This window comes from Capra hircus, chromosome 4, assembly GCF_001704415.2.
Source record: "Capra hircus breed San Clemente chromosome 4, ASM170441v1, whole genome shotgun sequence".
Taxonomy (NCBI): domain Eukaryota; kingdom Metazoa; phylum Chordata; class Mammalia; order Artiodactyla; family Bovidae; genus Capra; species Capra hircus.
This window is the reverse complement of record NC_030811.1, coordinates 93,831,608-93,847,378: the sequence shown is the minus strand read 5'-3', so window position 1 is coordinate 93,847,378 and position 15,771 is coordinate 93,831,608. Positions and strand designations below refer to the sequence as shown.

Genomic DNA, 15,771 nt, shown 5'->3' with positions numbered 1-15,771 from the left:
ACAACATACTTGAGAAGCAGTCTGCATACAATCCTACTGTCTTGTCAGGAATACAAGGTGCTACATAAAACAAACTACTAACATCCTGTTACTAGCATAGAACTTGAAATAATTTTGAGGATAATTTTAACACTGAATATATTTTATGATATGGGAATTCAAATGTAGATTGTTTCCATCACAGGATAGTTGAAGGACACAGCGAGGTAACTTTAAAATTGTTTCTTAAAACTTTACAATTCATTGAGTTAAGTCTTGAGGACCCTTGGGAAAGGAGGACATTTTTGCCAACCATGCATGTTTGATTTAAAATCCAACATCCTAAAGCTGCATGCCAGCTGTTTCAGGGTACCTTTCCTTCTACCTCTGATTACAGTGAAAACTCCCTTTCCTGAATTCTTGTAGTGCATATGCTGTCCTGTTCCCTTTAAAAAATTATACTTATTAGGGCTGTGATGTTTCATGATTCTAGGGGCAGTTTGTAACACAGAGGCTGTGACTTTCATAATGATATTTCCCATTTATTGAGCATTGTGCTGAGTACTTAAAATGTATTGTCATTTGTCCCTAGTGATTCTACAAGTAGTTATTAGAGCCAGCATGTTATTGGTGAGGAAGGTCAGAGTAATAGAGTAATTTACCCATGAAAATATAGCAAGAAATTGGGAAGGTGGAATTTTCATTATGGTCTGTCAGACTCCAAAGCCAGTGTGCACTACGTTATTCTCTCTGTTTTGTTGTTTCTTAATTGTTTATACCTATGTCATTCCTCCAGTGGTTCTCACACTTTAGCTCACTGAAGAATCATTGTGGATGTATGGCAAAACCAATACAATATTGTAAAGTAATTAGCCTCCAATTAAAATAAATAAATTTATATTAAAAAAAAGAATCATTGTGGGAATTTGTTTAAAATGCCGTTTCTGGACTCTTGTTACACAGATTCTGATATTGAAGTTTCTAGGTAAGTTCCAAGTATCTTAATCTGTATTTTTAGGGGAGTCCTTAGACAACACTCTAAGAAATCCCTGGTGTGCTATATGTGAGACAGAAATCATCTGAGCTACGCCTTCAGCTCTGTACTGAGCATGCACAGTAAGCACTCAGTGGTGGTGGTGGTTCAGTCACTCAGTCATGTCCTGTTCTGTGCGACCCCGTGGGCTGTCATCCTCCAGGCTCCTCTGCCCCTGGGGTTTCCCAGGCAAGAATAGTGGGGTGGGCTGCCATTTCCTCCTCCAGGGCATCTTCTTGACCCAGGGATTGAAACCATGTCTCCTGCATTTCAGGCGGATTCTTTACTGCCAAGCCCCTGAGGAACCCCAAGCCTAACAGTACATGCTAAATTCACTCTCTGTTAAAACTGTTGGTGCCGTGCTAAATATAGCACACAGAGTTTTGTAACATGAACCTGGGTGGTATCTTAACTTGAATACAAAGTTTGTGCAAGTTAGAAAAGTCAATATTAATTGGTAGAGTGAAGATGAAAGAATGAGATATCTGATATGATGATTCATTTTTCCTGTCTAACTGTATTCTGGAATTTTAGGGGTATTTGAAAATACTGATGTGTGTTCTAAGGAAACCTCTGTAGAAGAAGGACATACATAAATGAAAAAAGAACCAGAGAGGGGTGGAATTGAGATAAATCTTATGTATAAAATAGAGTTCTTTGGAAGAGGATGAGAAGGACATAAAAATGGAAGATAGAAGGTTGATTCAATTCGTTAGTAAAAATGGGTTCTTTGGAAAGGGATCAGAGACTAAAATGACCTATTCAATTGGAAGAGACCTTGGAGAACCCTAGTGGAAAAGAGGATCAAAGATAGCAGGATGGGAATAAAAGGAATCAATGACAACATATGTGTTGGTTGGGGAAGAGTTCCACGTATTTCACACTTTTTTGAGTGGTCCTGGTAGTCAGGGCTTATCCTGTTTTCTTCTTGTGTGAATATTCTGCTGTTATCATTTCTTCACCTGAAGTGTTTACCTGTGCATGTGTGAAGATGTGTCTTGGCTGGCTCAAAATTGGACTGAACATTAGCAGTAGCTAGCACACTGAGTAACATAACCAGTGAAATCTTGCCTGAAAGAGAAGCCCTTAGGTCGGTTGAAATTCCCAAGATGATTTGTTAAAACAATAGATAAGTTCTTTGGAGAGGAATTTATATGTACTCAGGGAATATACTTCATGTTTCTCTTCAAACTTCTACAAAATGATAGTTATTCTTAACTTTATTTTTAGGAACAAAAAACAGCTGTTTTTCGACATAGTAATGTTTTACTTTATGTCAATACCCAAATGATTTTTGAAATTTATGTATATATATTAAATATTAAGTAATACCAGTGAGAGATTAGGGCAAACATGGTATGTGCTTGTGTACTAAGCCGCTTCAGTTGTATCTGACTCTTTGTGACCCTTTGAACTGTGGCCCACCAGGCTCCTCTGTCCATGGGGATTCTCCAGGCAGGAATACTGGAGTGGGTTGCCATTCCTTCCTCTGGGGATCTTCGCAGCTCAGGGATTGAACCCAGGTCTCCTGTGACTCCTGCATTGCAGGTGGATTCTTTATTGCTGAGCCACTGGGGAAGCCCAAACGTGGTATATTCCAAAGCAAATAATAGCACAGTATTTTTCCTTAGGGTAGACATTTGCCTCCTAAAAGAAAAAAGCAAAGAAAGGAAAAAAGTTTTAGTATTTAGATCCCTATTATAAGCCTAGTGGAGTGCGAAAGATTAACAGCTGCGTTGCAGGGTGAGAGGCATCGTGTGTCACTGTTTTCTCCTGGGATGGAACTAGGCCTGAAGTAAAACACAGTTTCTGTACTAATAATGATAATAGTAGCCGACATTTTTGAGCACCTACTCCATACCAATTACTTTGCATTTAGCTTTTGTCCAAGCCTCACAGTGACCTGGTAAGTTAAATAATTCATGTTTAAGCAACTGAGGCTCAGAGAGGTTAATTGACTACCAGATCACCCAGCTAGTGAGACATCTTACATGGGCACTTTGCTGCATGAAGCGATTTTCACATCTTTAGTAGGTAGATTGCAGGATTAAAAAAAAAAAAATCAGAAAAAATTTAAATGTATTCAGTATTGAAGTTTGAAAGAAAGAACCATGTCGATCTAAATTGCACTGATGGATAAAGGTCTTTTGTATTTGGCTTGCTGATCATGACCCATGTCTCTACACTGGCAGGGTAGTAGGCTGCGAGCCAGGTTCTTTTAAGCACGCTTGATCAGGCAAGTTTTCTGCAGGGAAGGTTATAGTGTATAGATCACAAAGCCCTCCTGCTGCACAGGTATCAGAGGTTGTCTGTTGCAAGTTCCTTCACTTCGACTATTACTCCCTTTTCTCAATTCTATTTTAGACTTTGGTCTCGTGTGTATTTACAAGTAGACAACGCTTTTTTTTAACAGCCTCTTTGCCATGACTAAGAGGAGGCTTGTATATCCTGCAGTTTCCAGGCATTGTGATTCTCATTTTAAACTCACACTGATGATAATGGTAGCTGTGACTTACTATTCCCTATTGTCCAAGAAGGGAAGTTGTAGGTAGGGGCCTTCAAAGGTGATCTCATAGAAATCAGTACAAGAAGGATTTTGATGAAATGGTCTTCATAGAAGCTGTTTGAGATATGATTTGGGTGCTGGATACCCTGGGGCTAAGCCGTGTGGTTTTAAACTCAATGCTTACTAACAAAAGGCCTGTCTTTATTAGTACAGGCTCTGAAGTTGGCAGAATTTCTTCTTATAAAATGAATTATCCAGCAGACCATTTCTGATTGTATATATATTTTTAGATACTACCATTGTGTTATATGTATAGTATAGGCTACTGAATCCTAGTTTTAACATGCAAAATGTATACAGAACTAACCTTCCAAAATACATTCTGTGCTCTGTGTTACACCCTGCAGTGTAGCCTATGTTTAAATGGTTCTCCTAAAAAGTCTTAGAAGAGAACTTATTATTTGCTTTCAAATTAGCACAGAGAGTTTATGTTTGCTGTGTGGCCTTCCAGTGGCCGTTCTGTTCTTACCTGTACTCTAAGAGTGCCTATCAAATAGTTTTCCAGTCCCCAGAGTCCACAGGGTCCCAAGGGTCCTATTGTTTAAGACAACTTAAGTGTGGTCATTAGTTTTATTTTTCAATCCTGCTTCTGCTACTGAAGTTGAAGGGGAACGAGTATCCTTAAATCTCTATATCCCATTCTCCTGTCTCTTGATGAATACTAGTTCGATTATTTTGATGCAGTTGTGAATTTGTAGAACTTGTCTAATGAATAAATGAATTTCCTCAGGCTGAGAAAAACCTGAAACGAATGAGGTGAGAAGCTGAAACTTTCCAGTGATCTGAGAAATCACTTCAGTTCAAAACCCTTAATAATGACATTATCTAGGACAATCTAATTTATAGGCAAATTTGTTTTGGGGTGTCTGCTATCTTAGCCTGATTCATGAAGACCCACACCTTGTTTGGGTCTACTCTTTCTAAATGGTGGTTCATGCTCCAGAGTATTTTTATTTCTTTCATTGATATAAGTCAAAGGACTGTGTTCTAGTCCTTCAGAACTTTACACTAACAAATTGGATAAATGGTTCTTCCCCAAAGGTAGGCAAGTGAAGTTTTATTGGTTTAGCCCTTTTCCTCTAAGAATTTATTGTGTTCCTTTACGTACCAGGGCTTCCCAGGTGGCTCAGAGGATAAAGCGTCTGCCCACAAGGCAGGAGACCTGGGTTCAATCCCTGGGTCGGGAAGATTCCCCTGGAGAAGGAAATGGCAACCCACTCCAGTATTCTTGCCTGGAGAATCCCATGGACGGAGGAACCTGATGGGCTACAGTCCACTGGGTCGCAAAGAGTCGGACACGACTGAGCGACTTCACTTTCACTTTCTTTACGTACCAGGCAGGTGGTAGATATGGGGACTGCAGAGATGGGATAGTGCAATCCCTGAAACGAGGACCGTAGTCTCATGATGAGTAAAAGTATGTCACTAATATAAGAGGTGCTCTTATTATCTGACATAGGGGTGTTATACAGTTATGGTACAAGACACAGTGGGAACATAGATGAGGAAGCTGACCATTTACTTGAAGTGATTGGTTAAAATTTCTCACTTGAACATGGCTTTAAAGAATTTGAGCTGGGAGGTAGAGAAGAGATGATAGTATTTTGCAGGGAAGGAGGCGCAAAAGCATGGAAATGTGAACAATACTATAGAGAAAGAATTAATCCCACAGTCATCTTATGTGTTTAAGTATAGCCACATAGATGCTCATACAGGTGTTCATTCTGATTTCTCAATGCCTCTGCCTCAGCAGTAGTTGATAATGTTGAATATCACCCTAGGAATAATGACAGATTGTCTGGAACCATAGGAGTTATGTGTGAGGAAAAGAAGGCAGGAGAGAAATAGGGGTGAGAGGAAATAAATTATTAAGGAACTTGAATGCCATCTAAGGAGTTTAGAGGTTACCACATTTTATTTACTAATTAATTCATTCAGACATTCTTTGGAGGCAAGGATATCAGATAGAAGGCTAGATAAACAATGTAATCAAGAATAAATAATTACTTGAGCCAAGGCAGTATTCATTGAAAGGGAAAGGAGAGCCCAGATACAAAGATGCTTTTAAGACATCAGTGTTCTGGCTTTGATGACTATCTTTGGGAAATGTGAGAAGTAAAGAATTGAAAATTTTCATCATGGGTAACAGAGTATCTGGTATGTACACAATTAAGAGTTTGTTTAATTGAGTAGAATGTTAAGAGTGATTTTTCTAGCATTTTTCTCCAAAAGATGAAATTATGGCAGAATATTAGGTTTTGAGGCATAAGATAGACACTGTAGGTCTGATGAACCTCCTCATGAACTCAGTGCACCATACAGTGGGTGCTATGAATTGAGTCAGCCCATGAAGCTGAGGACTTGGGGCTAATGGCTCCATCACAGAAGAAAAGGACTTGCAAATAAGTGTGAATGATTTTTTAGACTAAGCTGTGCATTACAACTTGCCCTAAGTCTGAGAAAAATATTTTAGAGACACAGTTCTTGTTAGTTACATAGACTACAAAATCATTCCACTTTTTCCTAATACCAATTGCCCAAAAGAAAAAAAAGAAAACTATAATAAGCTTAGATTATAGTTTTAAAAATCAAAATAAAGATTGTGGTAGGAAGATGAAGTCTTAGTCGTATTTGAAAGCTTATATTGTGAGAATTCCTGTAGACATTTATTGTAACTATTTACTTTTCATCATTGGTTATTGAGTTCAGTCTGTTCAATGACTAGGTAAGTTCTTTAGTAAAGATCTGCAACTCAGTGAGTCAGTACTGAAATTGTGATCACTAGGTAGATAGAGTCTTGATATTCAAGCAGCTTTGCTAGAACAGCCTGTGATTCCCTGTGATGCAACAAAGAGAGGAGTGGGCTAAAAGGCAGAAGGCCAGCCCTCCCATTTGTCATCTGCATGTCTGTGAACAAATTCTCAAAACTTTCCTAAGCCTCAAAGTCTTCATCTATAAAATGGGGATAAAAATGGCTTAGTATACTCCAGGGCTATTGTGAAGATCAGAGGAAATAATCCTTGTGCAAATTCTTTGTGATCTGTAAAGCTCTGCTAACTTGCCCATTATAGAACATTATGGAAAGCGGGTGAAATAGTTCAAGGATCTATGGAACCACCTCCACAATAATGTTAATGATAAGCACAGTGTGGGCTAGGTCAGTGTAATGTGTTAATGCCCTCTTTTTCTGGCTGCACAGGCAGGCTAAAGCACTGCAAGATGTCATCCCCTTGGGCTATTGCCCTGTGCTCTATCCCAGGATAATAGCACTGATTTATTTGCAGGCAGCTGACCAACTTGTAGTCAGAGATGACTTCTTTGAAGCAGACTCTTAACTCCCTATTGTGGATCCAGGTCCCTCAAGGAATATGGTGGTGGTGGTTTAGCTGCTAAGTCGTGTCCGACTCTTGCGACCTCATTGACTGTAGCCTGCCAGTCTCTGTCCATGGGATTCTCCAGGCAAGAATACTGGAGTGGCTTGCCATTTCCTTCTCCAGGGGATCTTCCTAACCTAGGAATTGAACCCGGGTCTCCTGCATTGCAGGCAGATTCTTTATCAACTGAGCTACCAGGGAAGCCCTCAGGGAATATAGTTGACCCAAAATAACCATTCTTGGCTCTCAATAGGGAAAAGGTTTATAGCAGCAATTTTGCTCTTACTGTGCTTATATTATCTCCTTAAGTGTGCATATATGTGTGTGTGTATACATTTTTTACAGCATGGACAAATTAAGGTGCTAGTTAATTGAAACTGTTATTTGAAGGCAGTAGTTCTGTATCTGCTTTAATAATCTGTATTCACAAATAATCAGTGTAACTTTATTCTTTTTTTTCACTTATCTACCCACATGAAGGTCAGTTTCCTATTATTTGTAGTTCAAACTTATTGTAAGAATGACTAATATTGTAGGGGAAAACCTCTCTATTCTAAAGAAAATAGTCTGTTTTCAGCAGTCCATTTAGATAAAGAAACTTGGGAAGATTTAAGAATAAATTGTCCTTTGTCATTGATAAATATTCCCCCACTGGTCCCTCTTTCTTTTCCAGGCAACTAAAAATAGTCTTAATTTGTGCCAAATTCTGAATCAATTTTGTCCCTAAAAGGTGTGAATAGGACTACTCATCTGCTGATCTTGTTGTTCATGAGTAGAGGGAAGTGTGTGGAGGCTCTGATGCACGCACACAGACACACACACCCCATATGCATATACGTGTAGAGTACCCCTATCCCTGAAACATTTTAGGAGAGCTCTTTAAATGGCCATGTTGCAGTTATGCAGCTATAGTTACTGTGGTAACTTTGGTTTAATGTGGCTTGTTGGAAATGTGGATATCATAAGTGGAAACTAGTATGTATCAACATAGAAATGCATATTAATTTTCTTTATAACAGTGTTCAGATAGCAAAGCTTTCATAATGTTAGAAGAATGTGTAATGATTAGGCAGTTATTAAAAAGGTTGAATGGCACAGAGAGTAGCTTACATTTTTGAAAGGTATTTAATGTGGTATTTTGGAAACCAAATTCATATTTCCACTTGAGATTCACTTTGTACCTCAAGTCCAAAGCTTTGAAGATAAAACTGTACAGTTATGTATTGATACAATTATGTATCAATAAATGGCCATGGACAGTTGTCATATGTGTTTGTGGAAGTAAATGGCAGAAGTGTGTAGAAATAGAAACATCTTTTTAATCTTAGATTTTGAGACAAGTAACAAAACTTTGGCTTTGTATGTATGTTTAACTTTTGGAAATTATTGGTTAAATTGAGTTTTATATGAAGTATACAAGTGTCAGTTGTACAAAGTGGCATTATAGATTTAAAATAATTTTTTTTTTAAAACACAGAGTAACTGCCTTTGAAGGAAAGTACCTTCCAATGCTGCTTCACTTACAGTCTCTTAAAGTTTCCTGTCCCTTGCTTTTTGTTATTTTTTATTTGAAATCAAATTGTGCTATTGAGAATCAAGAATGTATCTAGAGCATTTTAAAATATTTTAGATTGCAATGTAAAAAAACTAAAATGTCAAAATCGCAAAGTCCACAGTCATCAATTTTAGGTAGTCTATAAATTCAAATTTCACTCAATTTTAACTTTCACTTTGCTTCATTACCTTTTAATTATGAAGCATATGGCATATCAATTTTCTCACCTATAAGGATAGAGAAGGGAGTTACAAGTATCCATTAGCATGGTTGATGCGAAAATAATGTAAAATATGGTAATATGTCTAAAAGTACTTTGTAACTAAAGAACTATGCAAATGATGTTATTACGTTAAAAATAGAATACTGACATCTTTTTATTTGGAAGCCACTGACTATTTGCTGATATAGAAATCAAATTTTTTGCTCTTCATTTTTTTTTTTGTAGAAATACTACTTTCTCATTAACCTGGAAATTAAGATTCTTAAAGTAATGCTGATAAAGTAGCACATCTGTGTAAATTTTTGAAGATTTATGAAAATGTGCATTTTATTGTTTCTAAATCATAATGTGTATCCAGCATGAATGATGTGGTAAGGATTAGCCTGTTAGAATTGATTATACTACCTATTTTTAATAACTATCATATTTCTATTTTGAGACCATTTGAAGTGTTATAGGTATTCTTAGTGATGTTATATGGTTCTTCAAGGGAAATATGTATTTATATCTGCTTTATACATTTGGACAAAAATAGTAATAACACTTTCACAATACTGATTGGAAAATGAGTCACAATAAATATGTTGGATTTTCAAGATAAAAAGTGTATGGTTCTCAGAGTTACAGCATACTGTCTATAAAAATAGTGCAATTGGGATATACTATTTTAGTAAGAAACTCATTAAGTACAACTTTAAGAGCTTCTTTTTCCTCTTGATTTTTTCAACTTTGAAATTCCGGTAAGCTGTTGGGAAAATGTCCTTCCTATTGCTCTTTGCTGCAGTGTCTAGAAGTGAGAGTATATTCAAATTAAAAACAGAAAGTCCCTTAAATTCCTCTCAAGAAGTCCATCCTGTAAGTGCCACCCCTGGAAAGACTATGGTTGTTATTACTTTTGATTGGAACAAGATTGCAAAAGACTTCAAGAGGAAATGGAACTGGTAATGAGAATTTTCTGTCACCCTTGTAGTTTATAGTGTATTAGTTATACTTCTTTTTAGTCTATTACAGTGTTTTTGGCAAGAAGTTCTTACCTTCAGAAGGAAATCTGTAACAGTAATAACTAAGAATACTGTATAATGAGATACTTATTATAATTAAAATTAAAATTTAAAATTTCTGTAATAATGATAACAACAAATTAGTTATAATTGTAAATAAGAAACTAATTATAATTACATGGAGTGCTTTTCAGGCTTCCCAGGTGACTCAGTGGTAAATAATCCGCCTGCCAATGCAGGAGACTCAGGTTCAGTCCCTGGGTTGGGAAGATCCCTTGGAGAAAGAAGTGACAATCCACTCTAGTATTCTTACTTGGGGAATCCCATGAACAGAGAAGCCTGGTGGACTATATAGTTCATGGGGTCGCAAAAGAGTCAGACATGACTTAGCGACTAAACAACAATAACATGAAGTGCTTTTCACATATTCCTTCCACATCTATTATTTTATTTTAGTGTTTGCATGTTTTTGTGCTTTGGTAAATTTGCTCTTTTATAAATGAAGACTTAAGAAACCTGGGAGGTTGATGTGACTACCTCAGAGACTCTCTGTTGAGCTGTGGCTGAACTGAAACTCAAGGCTGGTCCTCGTACGTTTCTTTTCCCGTGTGGCTTGATGTAACGCATATAATACACAGGCGTTTTTCTTACATTCTAGGTTCCACCTAGACCAGCTTCTCGTGGACCAGCATTGCCAACTAACAGAAGGCTGTGAGTCGCATCTTGGCCCATCAATCCTTCTCCTTATTCCCATGATGAGTTCACCAGTGCGGTCCGGTCAGTCTGGTTGCTTTTTAAACTTTAAACAAATTTAGTATGAAAGATGTTGTTTTGTATTGCTTCAAGTTAAGCAATTTAAATTGTGAAATAACTTTTTTTTCCTGATGAAGTTTGGTCGATATAATGAATTTTGAACTGTGTTCTATAGCCAATCCTCTATTACATAACCAGTTTGCAGTGTAGGCAATTAATTTCATTTGCTTTGTTATCTGAGCAGTAGACTTTAATTCCTCTGCTGCAAATGCAACATTTGGGGTGAATTTTATGAAGTTATAAACATTTATTAAATATGACATAGGCATCTAACTCTACATCCATAGTCTTCTGACCAAATACCTGTCTGTATGCTTTTTAAATGGTGTCATGGGCTTTGCAAGTCAGCTTGTGAATTTACTCCTCTTCCATCTCTGTGACACACAGGAAGGATATTTTTCTTCTCCACCCTTCTTTGCTGCCACTCCTGTTTCCTATATACATATTTAATTATAATCTCAACACCTGCTTCCTCTGAGTCCAGTTGATGTGTGGCTCATGTAGTGTTGTGATCAGCACAGCCAACACCCATTTCTCCAGGAACAGGGTGTCACTTTTGGAACAAACACGATCCAAATCTTCAGAATGATGGAATAGCTTCAGATATCACATGTTAAACATAGACAAATTTAAAAAGAATTTTCTGTTTGGATCATTATGGGAGTATTTATTTCTGTGTATTCTTTAAAAATATTTCAGCATATTGATATCCTTGAGTTATCCAACTCCTGAGGTTGAAGCTAGTAGAATATTTTACTCAGCTTATAAAGGGAAATCTTTTGCCAAGATTTTCACTCTGTGGAAGGCTGGCCACACCCAGATCAGCTGCTCTGAAATTTCAGTGTCTCATCAGGCTTCTCCACATCCCCAGCAAGTTGCCAGTTTCTGTGTTGAATTTGGAACTAGAAATTATTGGAGAGTGTAACAGTATTTGTTCATTCTAAATGATGTAGTAGAGATATTCCAGAATCTTTAGTCACAGTCATGATTTATAATTGGCATTATTATCTGAATAAGAGATGAAGTTACCTAGGCTTCTTATATCTGAGTCCCCGTAGCTCATGAGTTCTCAAACTTTAGCATCAATGGGAGGGCTTGTTAAAATGAAGCTACTTCCCCATTTCTTTTTTTTTTGGATTCAGGTCTTAGGTGTGTCCCAGGAATTGCAGTATTTACAGGTTTCTCTAGGTGATGCTGCTGCTGCCTGGGGACTACACTTTGGGAAGCACCGGTCTAGCCTGCTATACCTGTTCCTTCCTCCACCTCTGCCTGCTCCCCACCCACTCTTGGCCCCACACCCCTACCCTCACAGGCAGCCCTCTGTGTGACCTGCATTACTTATCACAATTAAGTATAGAATTACAGTCCTTTCTATTGAGTTAAACTTAAAATGATATTTGCATCTTATATATGAATATATTACCTTAAAAATATGTATTACAGTAAGTCCCCTACATATGAACGAGTTCCATTCCAAGAGTGCATTTGTAAGTTCAGTTTGTTAGTAAGTCCAACAAAGTTAACCTAGGTACCCAACTAACACGATCAGTTGTATGGTACTGTACTGTAATAAGTTTATATAACACATGCATGAAAAGCAGAAAAGTGAAACATTTTTAATCTTACAGTACAGTACCTTAGAAAGTAGAGCAGTACAACAGCTGGCATACAGGGGCCGGCACACATGTTCACATCGTTAAGGTTCATATGTAGGGGACTTACTGTATGTATATTTTCTCTGTCAATGGGAGTAGATATATTTATTTATATATAAATTTAATGTTTCAAAATTACATAATTTAAAAGAAACATTTAACTTAGAAATACCATAGTCAAACTTTTTTTCTTATGGTAGAATGTGTTGGAATCATTAAAAAACATACTGAAAGAAGTTGGAACAAATTGGCTAAAGTACAGATGTGGCAGAAAACTTACTCCATTTCTACAAGTTACTGTCTAGAATTTATACAGGGAGTACCCTTAATTCTTAAGACCAGAAACTATACTTTTTATATATTTTTATAAAGTTGTCTATGTCTCTTTATTCTCTACTCATCTTCCCCGTATCTTCTCCAGATTGTTTGTTTACCTCCCACTTTTATTTCACAGAGAATGACAGGCCAGATAGAACCATAGGAAAGTAGTTTTGTTATTTCTACCTGAATTTGTAATCTTGAAATGGACACAAAATGCAGATCTCAATAAGGCTAATGAAGGATGTAACTATATGGGAAATTTTTGGATCTAAATTATAATTAAACTCAACTTATAAAATTTAACTTTTAAATAGTTATTGGATTCACTTATTTTCTTCTTTTTTATTGAAGTATAGTTGATGTGCAATATTCTGTAAGCTACAGGTGTACAATATAGTGGTTCACAATTTTTAAAGATTACTTTCCATTTATAGTTGTTGTAAAATATTGGCTACATTCCCCATGTTGTTTAATATATACTTCTAGCTTGTTTTATATATGACAAGTTGTACCTGTATATTGCTCCCCTTTCCTCTTCCTCACGGTAATCACTAGTTTTTTCTCTATATCTGTAAGTCTGTTTCTTTTTGGTTACATTCACTAGTTTGTTGTACTTTTTAGATTCCACATGTAAGTGGTATCATACAGTGTTTGTTTCTCTAACTTATTTCACTCAGCATAATTCTCTTAATGTCCATTCATGTTTTGCAAATGGTAGAATTTCAAACTGGACCCTGTTATTTTTAATGTGAAACACACAATCCTGTTAGAACACTATTGTGAGCCGTTAGATTCCCAGTTTAGCCCGTCAAGGCATGTTTAAAGGTATATACTTGGCAATTAATAAATATAGAAATATTTTGATCACCCTATTTGAAAAGGAGAATCGATACAATGTAATAAGAAATATTTAAAAATTTCACCTGGTTAAAAAAAAGTGAAACAGGAAAACAAACAGGTGAGAAATTCTATGGTGATGCTTAATGTGTTCTATGGACATCTTAGCTCGTTTCTCAGGTATGTCTGTATTACATCTAATTTCATTCTAAAAGTAATGAGTTTTTATTGAGAGATCAATGTAAGGGTTATTCCACTCTTAATTTTCTCATCTGATGTGTGGAACAGAATGTGAGAGTGACATTTTTGTTGTTGAGGTAACTGCTTAAGAGGTAAAGTATGTTGGGCAAAAAGCTATAGAAACGAAGGGTACATGTAAGGAACAGATGGTCAGAAGTACCATTTACTAAACTTTGTGAGGTAAAAGAGAAAAGGAAAACAGATGAATGCATACACCTAACTTTTGAAAGAGAAAAAATATATATGGTTAAAGGAGTTTAGGGTTAAATAGAAATCTTATTGTCTGTGCAGCATAGACTGTTGTTTGTATAAGAAGGGGACGTGAATCCATGTTTTAAGGTGTGTATAGAGAAGGAGTGAGTAGCACTTAAATTCAGCTTCTAATGCTCAATTTGTAGCATTATATAAAGACTCTGAGTTCCTATATGTAAATGTAATATATAATAAGATGATCAAATATACTGGACTCCTTTTCAAAAAGACAAAGTAAAATAATACCAAATACTCGGATTAATCCTACAGATACCTAACATAGCTCACTATTGGTAACATTTGACAGCTGAAATCAGCATACCCTGCCCCCAAGAGTACTGATTTTGTAATATGAAAATGTCCTTTGAGGCTGCTATTTTGCTGAGGAGGTTATTGCCAGTCATGATAATTGTTTAGTTAGAAGAAGTATGAGACAGTGACCAAGTGAAGCTCATTTGACTTTAGAGTCATTAAGATTTTTCTTATGGACTTTCTTTCTTATAAATACTTCTGGTCTGCTGAGAGCAGCATTATACAGAGGTCTTAATCAGTTATGTTTGGAAAGTTCTTATGAATGAACTCTAAATTGAAGAAAGTCATAGCAAATGGATCAGGCAGTGGGAATCTTTTCTGTTTATTCCAAATACAAACTGCGATCAGAGAGACCTGAAATGCACTTTGCATTTATAGAAAGGAAAATGTTCTAGCCACAAACATTAAAACATTCTTCAGCTACTATTAGCTTGTATCTCACGGTGCCATATATATTCTACTGGTGAGAAGTAACCTAATTGTTTGACTTAGAAAAAGTGTTTTTCTCACATCTCCTTAAAAAAAAACCTGTCTAAAAAGAATTAAATTGGTCTTATGCAATCACCATCCATTTATTTTGCTTTTGTTCTGCAAAGGGCTCTAAGGAGTTTGTACACCAGAAAAATAGTCTCACTCCAGTTGTTCCAGAAATTCTTTATCGTATTTCAGATAGAGTATTTCTGTTTGTCTTGAAAATTGGTTCTGGGATGGTGTAAGTCTTTTTTTCGTCAGGTATTAACAAAATTCTCGTAGAAGTTCTCTGCTGCTGCTGCTCCTGCTAAGTCGCTTCAGTCGTGACCGACTCTGTGTGACCCCATAGACGGCAACCTACCAGGCTCCCCTGTCCCTGGGATGCTCCAGGCAAGAACACTGGAGTGGGTTGCCATTTCCTTCTCCAATGCATGAAAGTGAAAAGTGAAGGTGAAGTCACTCAGTCGTGTCCGACTCTGTGCGACCCCATAGACGGCAGCCCACCAGGCTCCCCTGTCCATGGGATTTTCCAGGCAAGAGTACTATCAAGTACTAAATATTACTGCCTCGTTCATATATTCAGTCAAACAATAAATACTGATTTCTGAATATAGAATACACTGATTTTTATTTTAATCTTGCTTCCCCAATAATGTTCTAGGTTAGAGCACTGAGCGTTGCTTTTGGGCTCTGAGGAGTCTGAATGGAGTACATGCATAAGACTGGCAGCTAGCTTGATGCAGTTAAGATAGTCGTTCATTCAAAACTTAACTATGCATGTATTTGGGCTTCCCTGATAGCTCAGTTGGTAAAGAATCGCCTGCAATGAAGGAAACCCCGGTTTGATTCCTGGGTTGGGAAGATCCACTGGAGAAGGGATAGGCTATCCACTGTGGTATTCTTGGGCTTCCCTTGTGGCTCAGCTGGTAAAGAATCCACCTGCAATGCAGGAGACCTGGGTTCGATCCCTGGGTTGGGAAGATCCCCTGGAGAAGGGAAAGGCTACCCACTCCAGTATTCTGGCCTAGAGAATTCCATGGACTGTATAGTCCCTGGCTTCTCAAAGAGTTGGACACTCTTTGAGAGTGTCACTCACTCACTCATACATGTATTTTGTCCTAAGCAGTGTGTTATTCAGT

The 15,771-nt window shown here is 37.0% G+C and overlaps 1 protein-coding gene across 1 annotated transcript in view; it reads left to right on the top strand.

Moving 5' to 3' along the window:
- The window catches only part of HDAC9 (histone deacetylase 9), a 1,067,937-nt gene that overhangs the window by 73,530 nt on the left and 978,636 nt on the right, over positions 1 to 15,771 (top strand). The window contains exon 2 of the mRNA XM_018047346.1: positions 10,390 to 10,508. Within this exon, the coding sequence (XP_017902835.1) occupies positions 10,484 to 10,508 (25 nt within the window). The 5' untranslated portion in view covers positions 10,390 to 10,483. The remainder of the gene's footprint in view (positions 1 to 10,389; positions 10,509 to 15,771) is intronic.